Source organism: Calliopsis andreniformis, unplaced genomic scaffold (assembly GCF_051401765.1).
Source record: "Calliopsis andreniformis isolate RMS-2024a unplaced genomic scaffold, iyCalAndr_principal scaffold0304, whole genome shotgun sequence".
NCBI classification, from domain to species: domain Eukaryota; kingdom Metazoa; phylum Arthropoda; class Insecta; order Hymenoptera; family Andrenidae; genus Calliopsis; species Calliopsis andreniformis.
The window spans coordinates 15,303-30,251 of record NW_027480713.1 but is presented as its reverse complement, the minus strand read 5'-3'; the positions used below and the strand labels follow the sequence as shown (position 1 = coordinate 30,251).

General features: G+C 37.5%; 1 protein-coding gene across 1 annotated transcript; it reads right to left on the bottom strand.

The window, feature by feature from the left end:
* Positions 1–6,298: 6,298 nt before the first annotated feature.
* LOC143187799 (uncharacterized) lies at positions 6,299–7,999 on the bottom strand. The gene has a single exon (XM_076391998.1). It carries the CDS (start codon positions 7,997–7,999, stop codon positions 6,299–6,301), a length of 1,701 nt encoding a protein of 566 aa, XP_076248113.1.
* Between the last annotated feature and the right edge of the window lie 6,950 nt (positions 8,000–14,949).

The following is a 14,949-nucleotide window of genomic DNA, read 5'->3' as shown; positions in this document are numbered from 1 at the left end:
TTTTTCTCCATATAAAAATAAAAAGAAAATATTAAAAAATAAGAATAAAAATTTATGAAAGTGAATATGATAAACCTATTATCAATTTTCGACCCATCTACATATATTATACTTATAATAAATTGAATTAGTTTATTACTACCATTAATAATGATACCAATAATATATTGATTTATTCTCTCTCGTTTAAATATATTATGAATTAAACTTATAATAATAATTTACAATGAATTTAAATTACTAATTAGTTACAAATATATATTTAATATAATTATTTTCTTAAGAATACTAATAATAATTATACTTTATAATTTAATAGGATTAATACCATATACTTTCACTCCTACAAGTCACTTATCAATTAATTTATCATTAACAATATCAATATGATTAACACATATATTTTACGGTTGAACTATAAATTGAGAAAAGATGTTAATTCATTTAGTACCACTAAATACACCTTTAATATTAATAAATTTTATAGTATTAATTGAAACAATCAGAAATATTATTCGTCCATGAGCATTATCAATTCGACTAACAGCTAATATATTAGCAGGATATTTACTTTTAACTTTACTAGGATCGTCAATAGAAAGTTCCTGATTAATTATTATGCCATTTATAATCATTATTCAAAATATATTATTTATTCTAGAAATCTCAGTTTTATTTATTCAATCGTATGTAATTTCCATTCTTAGACTTCTATACTTTAATGAATCTAATCATTAAAATCATTAAATTAAAAAAAAATTGTTTATCTTAAATAAACACTAAAACAAATGAAAAATCATCCATTTCATCTAGTAACACCCAGGCCTTGACCAATAATATTATCTATTAATTTAATAAATTTATTAATAAGAGCTATTATAATTTTTCAATTTAAAATTAATTGAATTCTATTTATATCATTAATTACTATATTATTTACTATAGCACAATGATGACGAGATGTAATTCGTGAAAGAACATTTCAAGGAATGCACTCATATATAGTATTAGATTTAATAAAATTAGGAAAGTGTTTGGTGTTGTGGTGCATTATATTTGAAATATTTACAGAGATTTCAAGAAAATATAAGTGTGAAACAAGATAAAACTATCTTTGAATCAAACTGAAGAATTTAAAAATTCATAAAGGTATGTATAAGTTAATAGAGAGACGTGGAATAGACAAAATTATTGGTACGGAGCCAAATAGGTTATGTGAACAGGTGAAACAGGCTAAAGAGATTAGCATAATTAGATATTGAAAGGAACAATTATGCAGTTAATTATAAAATCGTGTTAGAGGATATATTGTATTGTAATTGTGAAAGATTTCCTCACCACCCTAGGGGTATTTATCATGGCGCGTTACCCTTTTTTTATTATAATGGGTGGTTCGCCAATAGTCATGTCATCCCACTTTCTAAAATGAAATTAATTTTAAATAAAACATAACAAAAACATAATTTTTGTATTCATTATAAAATAAAGTATTACATTTTGAAATAATAATAATAGATAATCTTGAATAATATTAATAAGAAAACATAACAAAACGTACTCTTCAAATACTACCAGTAAAACCTTAAATCTTGTGAAATAGTACATACTAAGCAAATAAATAAAACTCTATTAATGTATTAAAACATATTGAAAAGAATAAGTTGAATATATATACATCAAAATTGATGTTTTAAGAAAAGTGAAATTAAAAGAACATCGTTGAAAATCTAGTTCCTATTAAAAAGTTTTTAATTTTCGATTTTTAGAAGAGATGTCTGCACGCCTTTCCAACTGACTATTATTTACAGTTAATGCAATATACAATAATAAGTAATAATACAATAAATTATATTCTTTCGTTCAGTAAGTGGTGTAAGTTTAATACAACAACAGAAATAATGAATAAACGAGGATAAATATTGATAAATATATATAAAATATAAGTATCATTAAATAATCAGCGGTTTGTTGTTCGTGTTGAGTTTTATTTGGCTTTAGGATAAACATCAGAGTGTCATATATAATTAATCACTTGATAAATTTTACTAAGTAATTCGTAAATGTTTTCATTCAAAATGTCAAAATTGATTCGGAAAGACCCTTTTCAATTTCATTATTAATTTTATACATCGATTTAAGTAAAAAAGTATACCTAATCTTATAAAAATATGATAAAAAATATATTCCTTTCAGGAAAAAGATAAATTTATTAAATAAAAATTTTTGGGGGTGTTTATTAGGATAATAAAATAATAAATAACCAAAATAAATCCGTAATAAATAAATAAATAAAATAAATATTTTATCATAAAAATTCAATAAGATAATGTAAACTTTAAAGATTAGATAAAAAATAAGTATTCCCATAAAAATAACTATAATAAACAAAAAGGAAATACATAAATTAATGTATAAAGATTCATAATATACTCTGTAGGTAACATTTTTAAATTCAAAAGGATAAAAGATTCATAAAACTAAACGAAATGAGTATCTTAGTGTAAACACCATAGATATATAAAATATACAAAATATTGTAATTCTAATATCTCTATTAAAAAAGAAATATTCAATAATTATATCCTTAGAGAGAAAACCTGACAAAAAGAAACACCCGCATAGACTTAATTTTCCAATTAATAGAACTATACCATTTAAAGGTATTAAAATTCTCATAGAATTAAAATTTCGAATATCTTGGTTATTATTAGATCTATGAATAAATCTTCCTGCACATATAAATATTATTGATTTAAATAAAGCATGAATAACTAAATGAAAGAAGGCTAAATCCACTAACCCTACAGATAAAATTCTTATTATTAATCCTAACTGACTTAAAGTTGATAGGGCAATAATTTTCTTTAAATCATATTCAAAATTAGCAATAGAACTAGCCATAAATATAGTAAAGATTGAGATAAATAAAATAACGTTATTATTTATTGTAAACACTAAACTGTAATAATGGATTAATAAATAAACCCCTGCAGTAACTAAGGTTGAAGAATGAACTAAAGTAGAAATAGGGGTTGGAGCTATTATAGCTGCAGGTAACCATAAAGAAAAGGGTATTTGAGCTCTTTTAGTTAAAGCGCTTAAAAATATGAAAAATATTATAAATCTATCTACTTCATAAAATATTAAATTTCACGACCCATTTGCGGAATTTGAAACAATCAATATTAAAAATCCAATATCTCCAACCCGATTACATACAATTGTTAAAACTCCAGAATTAAAAGCTCTATATCTTTGATAATAAATAATTAAACCAAAAGAAATTAAACCTAGCCCATCCCATCCTAATAAAATTGATAAAACTCTGGGACTTAAAATTATTAAACATATTGATAGAATAAATAAAATTAATAAATAAAAAAACCGACAAATTCTTTTATCTGACCTTATATATTCAATTCTGTAAATTATTACGCATGAGGAAATAATAGAAACAACTCCGATAAATATTAATCTAATAAAATCCAAATAAATAATTATTCTAAATTTTATACAAAACAAATTTATTAAATCCCATTCTAAAATAATTACATATTTAGATGTATATAAATATAGGCCTAAAAATAGATATAGTATTCCAGAAAATAGTATGAATAAACTAATTAAAAACATTTTTATGATAATTTAAAATATAAATACATATATCATTGACATCACAAGTCAATATTTTAATTAAACTATTTAAATAAAATATATTTAAAATTAATATGAAAAAATAATTAAATTTAAAAATATAAAATTTAGGGGAATTCAATGCATCAATAAAATATAATAATCTTGTTACGGGCGCAGTCCGTAACTCCGTTCGTTCGTATCGCTTCTCTTACGAACAGAATTCGTAACCCCGTCCGTCACATAAACAATCACCCCACAGGTAAGTCATGGGAGGTATTTTTATAGAGAAAAATATACTTCTATGCGTTCTAACGTCTAGTCCGAGCCACTACTCTGTCTGTAAATTAAATGTGCCGAGACAGTGCGAAATGGTAGTGTGGTCGCGATAACAGAGCGGCTGTGAAAAGGAAGCTCGGCCACGATGCGCGAGTATATCTAAACTTCTATTAATGAAATATCCAAGGAGGATAAAGGTAAATGGGTTAGGAAACCATCTAGTCCCATACGGGCCCCGCTATGCGTGATCGATTTTCCCGAGAGGTGGAGGCTTATGCTAATACTGCATTTGGAAAGGTGAAGTAATCAGCACAAAGTATATATGAAGACAAAAGGAAAAAAATAAATATATTATAGTCTCTGAGATTGTAACAAGTTGTTGTTGAATTAACAACAAGATTAACAATAGATAATCGTATGTATAAACAAAGAAAATTGAAGAGGAAAGAATTGAAATGCACCACGGTGAATGAGCACACAACCGTAAAATAATCATAATAAGTATTATATAATATAATAAGATATTAATTTCAATTATATGACGTTAATAAATGCACGCATCGTATAAAAGAAAGAAAAGAAAATATTCACATATGTGATCGCAACCGAGATATTAAACCGTGCTGTGCACGTGGACTATCCCGCGCCAAGGTGGCCGTAAGGACACCAAGGTAAATCCACGATATCGACTGGCGATATCGATGTCCCTCAAACCACGTGGCGAAACAAAAGGCGATAATTCATGTACAACAATGAGAAATTAATATATATAATCAATACACAAAGAATATGAAACAATTCCAGACAATTATATATATATATATATATATCAAAATCAGACAATATTCAAAAGACTCACACAGTTGAAGAAATCAACGTAATCAATCCTTTTCCAAATAACAAATCCAATAATAAGCCAAGTCAAATCCTTAAGGTGTGCCAGTTCGGTTGTAAGATGCAGTACGATACAATGTAGCTATGAATGATGATAATACTGTAAAGAAAAAGAGAGCACACGCGGAATGGTTAGAGAATTGAATTTTATATCGAACTATGGTTTTCTGAACGAGTTGCCGAATTTTACGTGGGCGATTGAGTCCATTCACTCCCGTGAATCTACGCTCGAAACAATTAATAATTGAGAAAAGAACAAAAAAAGATAGACGGAAAGAAAGAAATAGAATATAATTAAACCCACGGTCTCCCGTCACGCACCTCGCGACTTGTCGACGAAGAGTGATCGATCACGGAAATCAGGATAGGCAGGATCCTTCGAGGATCACCAATACAGTGATCTTCTGCCGTATCCGTGAGAGGTCCTGACGAATCAGGTGAGGCAGCGTGCGGGAGCCGTCGCGCGATTTGTCAACTCGCATTTCGATATATCGCGTGTGCTCTATTTCCGGTTTTCTTCACAATTCACAGGTTGCTCAATATTTTGCGCAATGCTACACATGAACAACATCCTCTATTACTCCTTACAATTAACGACGGTCAATAATTATTAAATTTGTTGTAATAATTTACACAAGTTTTTCACACTTTCGCGGGAAACGCTCGGCGTTTTCGTCGCGTGGTATCGTCGCTCGCGCGTCGCGTCGTGTCGCGCGCTGTATACAGTTTTTGTGCGAATTCCAAAACCAAACGCGAAAGGTTCTCATTCCAAATTCTTGACACGCCGTCTCATTACAAAGTTTTCCGCGATTACTCGCAACCGTCCCAATTCATGCAAGATACAGGTGCATTGGAACCCTATGAACAATTTGCAATTAGCTCCAACAGGCATCACGGACAACAAGATGCTTGACTTGCGACAGAAGGTGTTGACCACACTCTCGGTGCACACTCATTCAAGCGCATGAGAACCCGCAATTCCAAACATCGTAATGTAACGATAGTTGTTACGGCTAAGGTGTTCATGCTCACCTTCTCGAGGCTTCAGAAGAACACACACACGCACACATACATCCTCACAACTCTCACAAATTCACACACACTCGCGTCGCCGACTTTCGACGACGATTCCAAGGAGAGCGTATAATACAATCACAACAATTATAATTTAGAATTTTGAACGTCAAAGGCCAGAATGTGCCAGACTAGGAAATTCCATAATGACAAAGCATTGTCGTGACACACCCCGGCCGACGTAATGGCCGAAAGTCAAAAATCCGAAAAATTTCCTGTTCGGAACGTAACAGTCCTCCCTCCTTAGAATCGTCGTCGTCCCCGACGACAATCGCTATGCGGATATCACCGCCCCCGGACGGGAAGAGCGCCGAACCCGCTGAAGTCGTTGTTACCGAATATTCCCTTGCGACGGCACCCCGACATGCAACTAGGAAAGTCCATAATGCCTGAGCATTGTTGCAAGGCAGGGCACTCGCTACTCGTCTACTTGGAAGTACGTTGGCCGTCCTATCCTCTCATAATATACTCGGTTGTAAAATGTCGCTCGCTGTCTTTTCGCGGGTCTGGCTCGAGTCCCCCCCAGATACATGTACAGGATCCGACCCCGCACCGGCACGGTCTCGCTGGCCACCCCCACGGTCAAGTTACCGATGCCCTGGCAGCCCTCGAGATTCAGCAGGCCCAATTGTGCTGCGGCTCTGAGCAATCCACAGATGTCATCATCGGTGACCGAATTGTTATCCCGACAGGTCAGCGTCGTAAGCGCAATCATGCGGCTCAAAAATCCCCCCCGGACTGTCTCGAACAGGGCGTCCATTTGTAATTCCCGGCAGGCAGACAGGTTGCTCAAAGGTTCCAAGTCCTCCCCTCTCAAGGACATACACCCAGATATGTTGAGCCTCTCTAAGCTTCTGAGTGATCTACCCACTGCCGCGATTACTCGTCCGTCTACCCAGCGGCAGAAACTGACGTCTAATGTTCTTAGATTCTGAAAAGAGTCCATCAGAGCTACTGCCCTTCTCGTCACCTCCGGCTCCAGTATCGGTACCTCAGGCTCGTCTATGTCGCCAATAATGGGCGCTGGATAAAAATTAACTAAGTGGATGATCAGCTCAGTTAAACATATTTGCAGCTGCCTATTCCCTATTAGGGCATCGAGTGGTTTGGCATCCACTATCTGGTAACACCCGCCAATCTCGAGGGCCGCCAGGCGCTCGGCAGACGCTAACGCGGACGCGAGGCACTCACTCCGCATCCGTTGGCATCGACGGAGACGAAGCGTACCGACGCGAATCCCGTCCCTAATGGCCGAACCCGTGAATGAATTGCCCACCAGTGTGAGAGTCTGCAATGCGGTATTGTTGTCGAGAAGCTCTTTTAATTCCGGGTCTACGGGACCAGTGCACCTCCCTACGGTAAGGGACTCAAGCCCGCGTAAGGTCTTCAGTTCCCTCAAGACCGGAGGACGTATACTGACACTCAGCAAGTCGACATCCCTCAAACGCCCGCAGTGGGCGGCGGCGATAGACAACGCCTGCGGCCGAAGCGCTGATACCAGACGCGAGTCGTCCAGCCTCAGTGAGGTGATATATCTGCCGCCGCGGAGAATCGCCCAACGGAAGGCCTCAGTGCTTAATGGGTTTTTCTCCCATGTACAGTTCCACGAATTTCCCCAGCGCCAGTCGTTAGGGTCGAAAGCCGTCACCCCCTGATGCGACCAAAGGCTCCCCTCTCGCCAGCGATGAGAGACCTGCTCCATACGCGCCCGGTCACGGTACGCCAAGTATGCGCCTATATGCGCGAGACACTCGACGGGGAGGGCCGCTGCCTTGGAAGGCGGCAAGATCAGGCCATCGAAGGGATCCACTGCTGGTTCCCTGACCGGGACGTCCTCTCCTCGCGAATGCCAGCTGTCAGCCGGCAGGACCCCCAGTTTGCGTTTGTGGCAAAAGAAAGGATGCACCCCCGCTTCCTCGACGACTCGGCTCGCCTGTTCCGCAGTCTCGAAGGTCACGAATGCGGTGTTTCCCGTTGCCTTCCTCTGGACTACGGCTTCCCGAGCGCCCCAGCTACCGAAGACCTTCATCAGGTCCTTTTTCTTGGTGTAGGGCGCCAACCTCGCCACGTACACCCGACGCTCCGCCTCAACCACCCGGTACCCGCTAGTGCCTGCCATCCTAGTGTAGCATGTAAATCACAAGACTATAAGTAAGTTAATATTCAAATATATAAAATAGCCCCTTTTGTTCGACGTTCTGTGGTGGAAAGAAGGACACCGGAATCGCCCCGAGGCAATCAGGTGGACATAGCGTCCCATCCAGAGGTGTTCCCCCGAAGCCCCGAAAATGACCCATTCGCGACAAGTCACGGGCTTGGATTCTAACAACTTGATTCGTAGGCTTTCAATCCGCCGATTTCCCCAACCACGGTAAATACTGGACTCTAAATTAATTTCAATTTGTCTGGATGTTTAGTAAGAAGGTTGCCTTGCTCATCCCTTAGTATAATTCCCTTTCCTTCCAGTGTTCCAACAATTACGTAAGGACCGCGGTAACGCTCATGAAACTTTCCCTTTTTGGGTTCGACCAAGACATGTACCACGTCTCCTACCTTTCCCTGGAATGATCTTGCTTTCCTATCATACTGCGCCTTAGAGGTTTCCTTAGCCTTGATTAGATTCTTTCCCGCCAACGTTTGCATTTCTGTCAACCGTATTATTAGATCTTGCAAGTAAGCGTTATAGGTTGGAAGTTTTTGATCTGGCTCAAAGCTATTTGGACATCGCGCTATTTTACCGAATACTAATTCATGCGGCGTGAAGTTAGTCGCCTCGTGTACTGAAGTGTTATATGAGAACATCGCGAAAGGTATCAGACGATCCCAATCGTCGAAGTCGTTTACATAATGACTAAGGTACTCGGTTAGAACGATGTGGCTCCTTTCCAATGCCCCATTCGTTTGTGGACGGTAACCTGAAGTTGTAACGTGATGTATTCGCAGTATACGTGTCAAACTTCGAATGAGGCTGCTCATAAAGCTAGTTCCTCTGTCTGTTAGGATTATACGAGGTGCACCATACTGCAATATCAGATGTGTAACCATAGCATGCGCTATCGTTTCTGCTCTTATGTCAGGCAAGGGAACGGCTATGCAGTATTTCGTCAAGTTGTCCTGCATTGTCAGAATGTAACGGTTTCCCAATGGTGTGGTAGGTAAAGGTCCCACTGTATCTAAGGATACCTTTTCAAAAGCTTCAATTGGAGTATCAGTTATTAACATGGGTTCCCTGGTTTTGGCTCTAACCAATTTATGGCTATGACAATCCTTACAGTTACGAATAAAATTTTGAACATCGTTTCGTAAACCTGGCCAATAGAATTTCTCTCTAATTCTACGGTATGTTTTCGTCACACCCTTGTGTCCGCCAATTAATCCACTATGAAATTCCGAAATGATCTCAGCGCGTACTGATTTTGGAGGTACTCGTATATTACCATAGCAAATTGTGATTTCAATGCCACTATTTTCAAAAATATAGGTTAATAAAGGTGCAAGCATATTATGAGGAAGCTCGTCTGTGAAATCACCCGAATGGGATATTCTAAAAGATGAAATGTTTGATTTTAAAAGTATATGTTTTAAATTTGATAGTCCATTTATTAAGTTGTGTATACTAAGACGATCTGAATGAAAAGCTTTTACGACTATGCTGAAGACTTTATATTTTCCTCGACTAGTAATTAATACTTGACCTATTGTTGGTCTTACTGATTTCATATGCTCAAAATTTACTATGTGTAAGTCAGATAGCAATTTGCTAGTTGAAGTTATTGGTTCGCAATCAGCTGACACAAAATGCACGTAATGCGATCGGGAATAAGTAAGATTTTCTCTGGTGTTGGATATGAATTCAGTAGCCTTATGCTGAAGTTCAGGGAAATCCAGCGGTCTTGCTGCTTCCAAGTCGGGTGGAATGTCTTCGGTCATTAGGGTTTGTGAACCCCTTTGGTTCCCTAATAGACGTCTAGGCCAATGTACAGATGAAATCTTTCCTCCCTCCTTAGAAATTTGAGTGGATAAAGGTTTTGGAAATGGTGTTGAAAGAGCTAAAGGTTGCGTTAACGGAGCGGGTGTTGGGAAAATGGATTGATACGAAGGTTTAATGATTATAGAGTTATTGGTTTCATTTAGTTCAGTGTCTTCAGGAATATCTCTAAGCGCAGGTGGTTTGGAAAGGGCTCTGCTACTTGAAGGTTGAAAGAGAGAAGGAATAGTTGTCGATTTTTGGATTAATTCCTCAACTCGTTGACTCATGACGTCTTCAGATTCACCGTCGTTTATGTCTGTCTCATCTACACCGTCTGTTGGTGTATCTTCGTCTCCTGAATCAATCAATTTAACTAAATCCTCTCCCTCATCATCAAGAGCAAACCCTCGCTCTTGCAAGGACTGATCGAATTTCTTAAAAGATTCCTGGAGTTCTTGGATATCCATTGGAGTGATGGGTGAATGAACAGGCTCTATTATGTCGTCATCCGTAACTGTGTCGCAGGATTCTGGCAACTCAATTGCAATGCCTTGTAAATTTGGTAGATCCTCTGATTCTGTGTGTTTTGATGGGTTTTCATTGCTGGAGGTACCTTTCTCTGGAATTCTAGGTACATCCACTATCCGTTTCTCAGGATAAAATTCCAGGTTAGGGAGAACACTCCGTCGTTGTCTCAAAATTGGAGGATCGTTAGAAGGTGAGTCTTCATCCAAAGAGGTCCGTGGAACTGTAGTAACGGGTGACTGTGAAGAATTTGGTGATTCGGAAACCTTTGAAGATCCTGCCATGGGTTGTGTTGATTTTCCTGGCACCTGAGAGCGAGTTCTAGTAGCTATTGCACTTCGATCCCTGCGCAGGTGGTGGTTTTGGTTTGGTTTTTGATCCTAATGGTCTTCCTACCCTTAGCTTTACTGAAGGATCTGTTGACTGTTTCGAAGGTCCAGAAGTTCTACTAGAAGGTTTAGGTTTCTGTATCGGTAGTAAAATATGACTGCCCAGATTTGATTCTGCGTCAGACTCCTCAGAAGATAATTCCATGGATACATCAGATTCGTCAGAGGATGTTAGTTGACTTCCATCTACTGGATTTCTAGATAGTGCATCTGCATTAGTGTTTAACTTGCCTGATTTATGAACGAAATCGTATTCATAATCGCGAAGTTTCAATCTCCAACGAATCAGTCGCTGTCCTGGATCCTTAACCGAATTTATCCATCTAAGGGGTTCATGATCGCTGACCAAAGTAAACTTTCTTCCATAAAGGTAGGGTCGAAAATGTAGAACCGCATATAACACTGCAAGACACTCTTTCTCAGTGGTAAAGTAATTCTGTTCTGGTTTCGTTAACATTCTAGACAAGTATGCTACAGGTAGATCATAACCGTTATTTTCTTGACTAAGGACAGCTCCTATTGCATAATCTGATGCGTCGGTTGTCAGTGTAAATGGCTTATTAAAATCGGGATATTGCAATATGGGTCGTTTACAGAGTGCATTTCTTAACTCTATGAAACTTCGTTTCTGTTCTTTACCCCAAACGAACTGAGCATTTTTCTTTAATAAATCCGTTAGAGGCTTAGCTTTCGCGGAAAAATCTTTTATAAAACGCCGATAATAACCTGCAAGACCCAAGAACTGTCGGATGTTTCTAGGGTTTTGTGGACGGGGAAAATTTCTCACGGCCCCGATCTTGTTCGGATCGGGCTTTACTCCATTACGACCAATGATGTGTCCCAAATAAGTGACCTCAGTCTTTAGAAATTCACATTTGTCCGGTTGAAGAGTCAATTTCGCGTCTGCTAACCTGTTAAATAATCTGCGAATTTTTCTGCCGTGTTCTTCCAAAGACTTCGCGTAAACCACGATATCATCTAAATAAACGAAAACTTCTATTCCTTGCAATCCGCGTAATACCTGATCCATTAACCGTTGAAATGTAGCTGGTGCATTTTTAAGACCTTCGGGCATGCGAATATATTCATAATGGCCATTAGGTGTTGTAAATGCAGTTTTCTGCCTATCAGCTGGATCCATTTCGATTTGTTGGAATCCACTGGCCAAATCAAAAATCGAAAAATATTGCGCATCTCCTAGGTGATCTAAAATGTCGGCAATATTAGGTAACGGATACGCGTCGCCGATCGTTTTCTCGTTTAGTTTACGAAAATCTATTACCATTCGCCACCTCGGATTACCCTTAGAATCTGGTTTCTTTGGGACAATCCAGAGTGGAGAATTATACGGAGAATTCGACGGTGTTATTATACCATTACTTAATTTAGCGAAAATTTGACGTTGTATCTCATCCTTATGAACCGGAGGAAATCTGTATTGTCGCGTATTAATTGGAACATCATCGGACGTAGGAATTTTATGCGTAATGCATGGAGTAGCTTCTAATGTATCTCCCGGTAGATGAAATCTATCAGGAAATTCCTCTACAAGATCAAGGACGTGTTCCACCTCCTCGTCGTTTAAATGATCTAATCGCAAACGTTTTACTATTTCATCTATTCTATTAAGTTGAATACTAGCGTTTGTGGAATCTGAATCATTGTCCTCTTCCTGTAAACTATGATATTCAAAAGGAATCAAATTCTGTGGTTCGATTTCTATTTCAATGTCTTCCTCTAAGGTGTTTATGGCGAGAACATGGCACCTGCCTTGGTCATTTACAGAAACAGCGGCTTCGCCAATGTAGACTCCATCTTGTGCATTCAATTTTGGTAAATACCCCTCTTTTAAGTCGCTATTCGTGACGTCAATGGCAATGATTTGTCTGGTTCTAGCATTTATTCTAAGAATTCGCGATTTCGGTACTGGACGAGTATTTAATGGTTCCTCTCCTACAAAATGCATGGGTCTGATAGGATCTGATTGAGTAACTAAGGTGTTATGGGCAAAAGAAATTTCTGCTTGTTCCTGCCTTAGGAATTCCTTTCCTAAAATACCATCGCTATTCAATGGGAATGGTGATTTTATGACATGGAATCTGACTGGATTATTTTGTAATGTAATGATTGTGGTACCTAAAGTTTCTAATTTATCCGGAGTAATACCTGTGAGTATAGCTGATTCGTCAAGTGCTACTTCGACATCCTCGTGTAATGCATCTAATTTAATTATGTTAATGTCCGCCCCTGTATCTACTAAAAAGTGTGCACAACCTGATTGTAATTCTGTAGCGAACATTTTAACTACAGGAGCTTCATGTTTTACTGGAAGAACTATTGGGTTTGTTTCAACTTTTTCGCTGTGATGCGACGCTCTGTCGGAAAGAGACTCGTCGTCGCGTCCGTTCGACGAGTCGGTAGGGAGTTTAAAGAATCATTTTCTATTGGTTGGCTAGGTTTATTAGGATGCGGTGATGATGGTCTACTAGATGTAGGAGTGGATGAGTTGGATGATCGACGGTTGTATGTATCTGGATTGTACATTGGATACGGTGGATAATATGGAGGGAAGAACATAGGAGGATACATAGGATAAGGAGGGTAGTATGGTTGACCATGGTGATTCGGATTCATATTAGGAATGTTTGGATAATTTGGAAGATTCGTATAATTTGGATAATTATGCGTTGAGCTCGCGTATCTAGGAGGAGAATCCTTCCCTCGCAGTGGAGTTCTCGCAAAACTAGGAGAAGGTGATCGAGATTGACGTTCTTCGCGTCTCGTAACCGAATAATTTTGATAATGACTCGACATGTTACGATAATTAGAGTTTGGAGAAAATGGAGACGTTGGTCGAGACGTTAATGGTTGATTATCGTCTGCAAATGTTACTCGCGAAGTTTCTCCCGATGGTATTATTCCTGATCTAATCCTAGTTTCAGTTCTAGTTGCAAATTTTAAAGCCTCATCCAAATCTTTCGGATCACGCACGTCTACTACTCTAGCGATTTCATCTGGCAAGCCTCGAATGAATGCTTCCAATGCTACTTCTTTGACGGGCTCTAACATCTGTCCTGAATTCTCACCGTATTTATCTTCTAGTGCAGATTTTGCGCCATTCAATAATATATTCAACCGATCGTAGAAATCATTTACTGTTTCACCGCGTTTCATCCTAATATTTTCTATCTCGTGATGATAATGCGGGTAGGTTTTATCTGAAGCGAATCTAGATTTCAAATGTTTAGTCAATTCATTGACACTGTTAAACGTTTTACCCCAAGTACTGTCTCTAGCAGCTCCTTGTAATTTACCCTGTACTGCTCTTAAAAATGAAGATTCTAACGCAGGAGGAACGAATACTGAGCCATTTTGTACATCTTGTAAAAAGTTCTTTAAAGGAATATTTTTCCCGTCGAAAAACGGAATATTCAAGATACTATGTTGTAAAGTGAAACACTCAGCCATAGAAGTCATCATAGCATTACTCGCGTTTAAAGTATTATTATCTTCCGCGTTACCGATGGGGTTTGGATTTGGAGTTGACATTGTGAACCGTGTATAAAATCAAATGGAATGTAATACAAAAAAGAATATCAATTATCAACACAATATAAACAATATGAGTAAACCAAATCAATAATAGGTCATATAAATCAAATCAATGGTAATGCAAATAGTAATGTAACACAATATATATATAGAAATATAGAAATATGCAGATATTAAAGTTCAAATAAGAATCAAGTGAAAATTCCTGAGCGCTACGAATATGACATAAACATATATAACAAGAATCATAAATTTAGCAAAATAACGTATCAAGGTAAATAACATAAATAATATAATAAAATAAAATGCAAATAATTGTTGGAACAAAATACCACTTACTTGATTGCTCAAACAGAATCAGATGTCGTAATTTGAACAACCAAACAAATGCAATAATTTGAAAATGCAATAATAAACAAAATATAAATTCTCAAAATATTTCCAATTACAATATTAGCCTCTCTATAGAAAAAGAATCACGCTAGACACGATGAATTCGGCGGAAAAATTTCCTATCCCACCGCTGCCACCAGTTCTGTTACGGGCGTAGTCCGTAACTCCGTTCGTTCGTATCGCTTCTCTTACGAACAGAATTCGTAACCCCGTCCGTCACATAAACAATCACCCCACAGG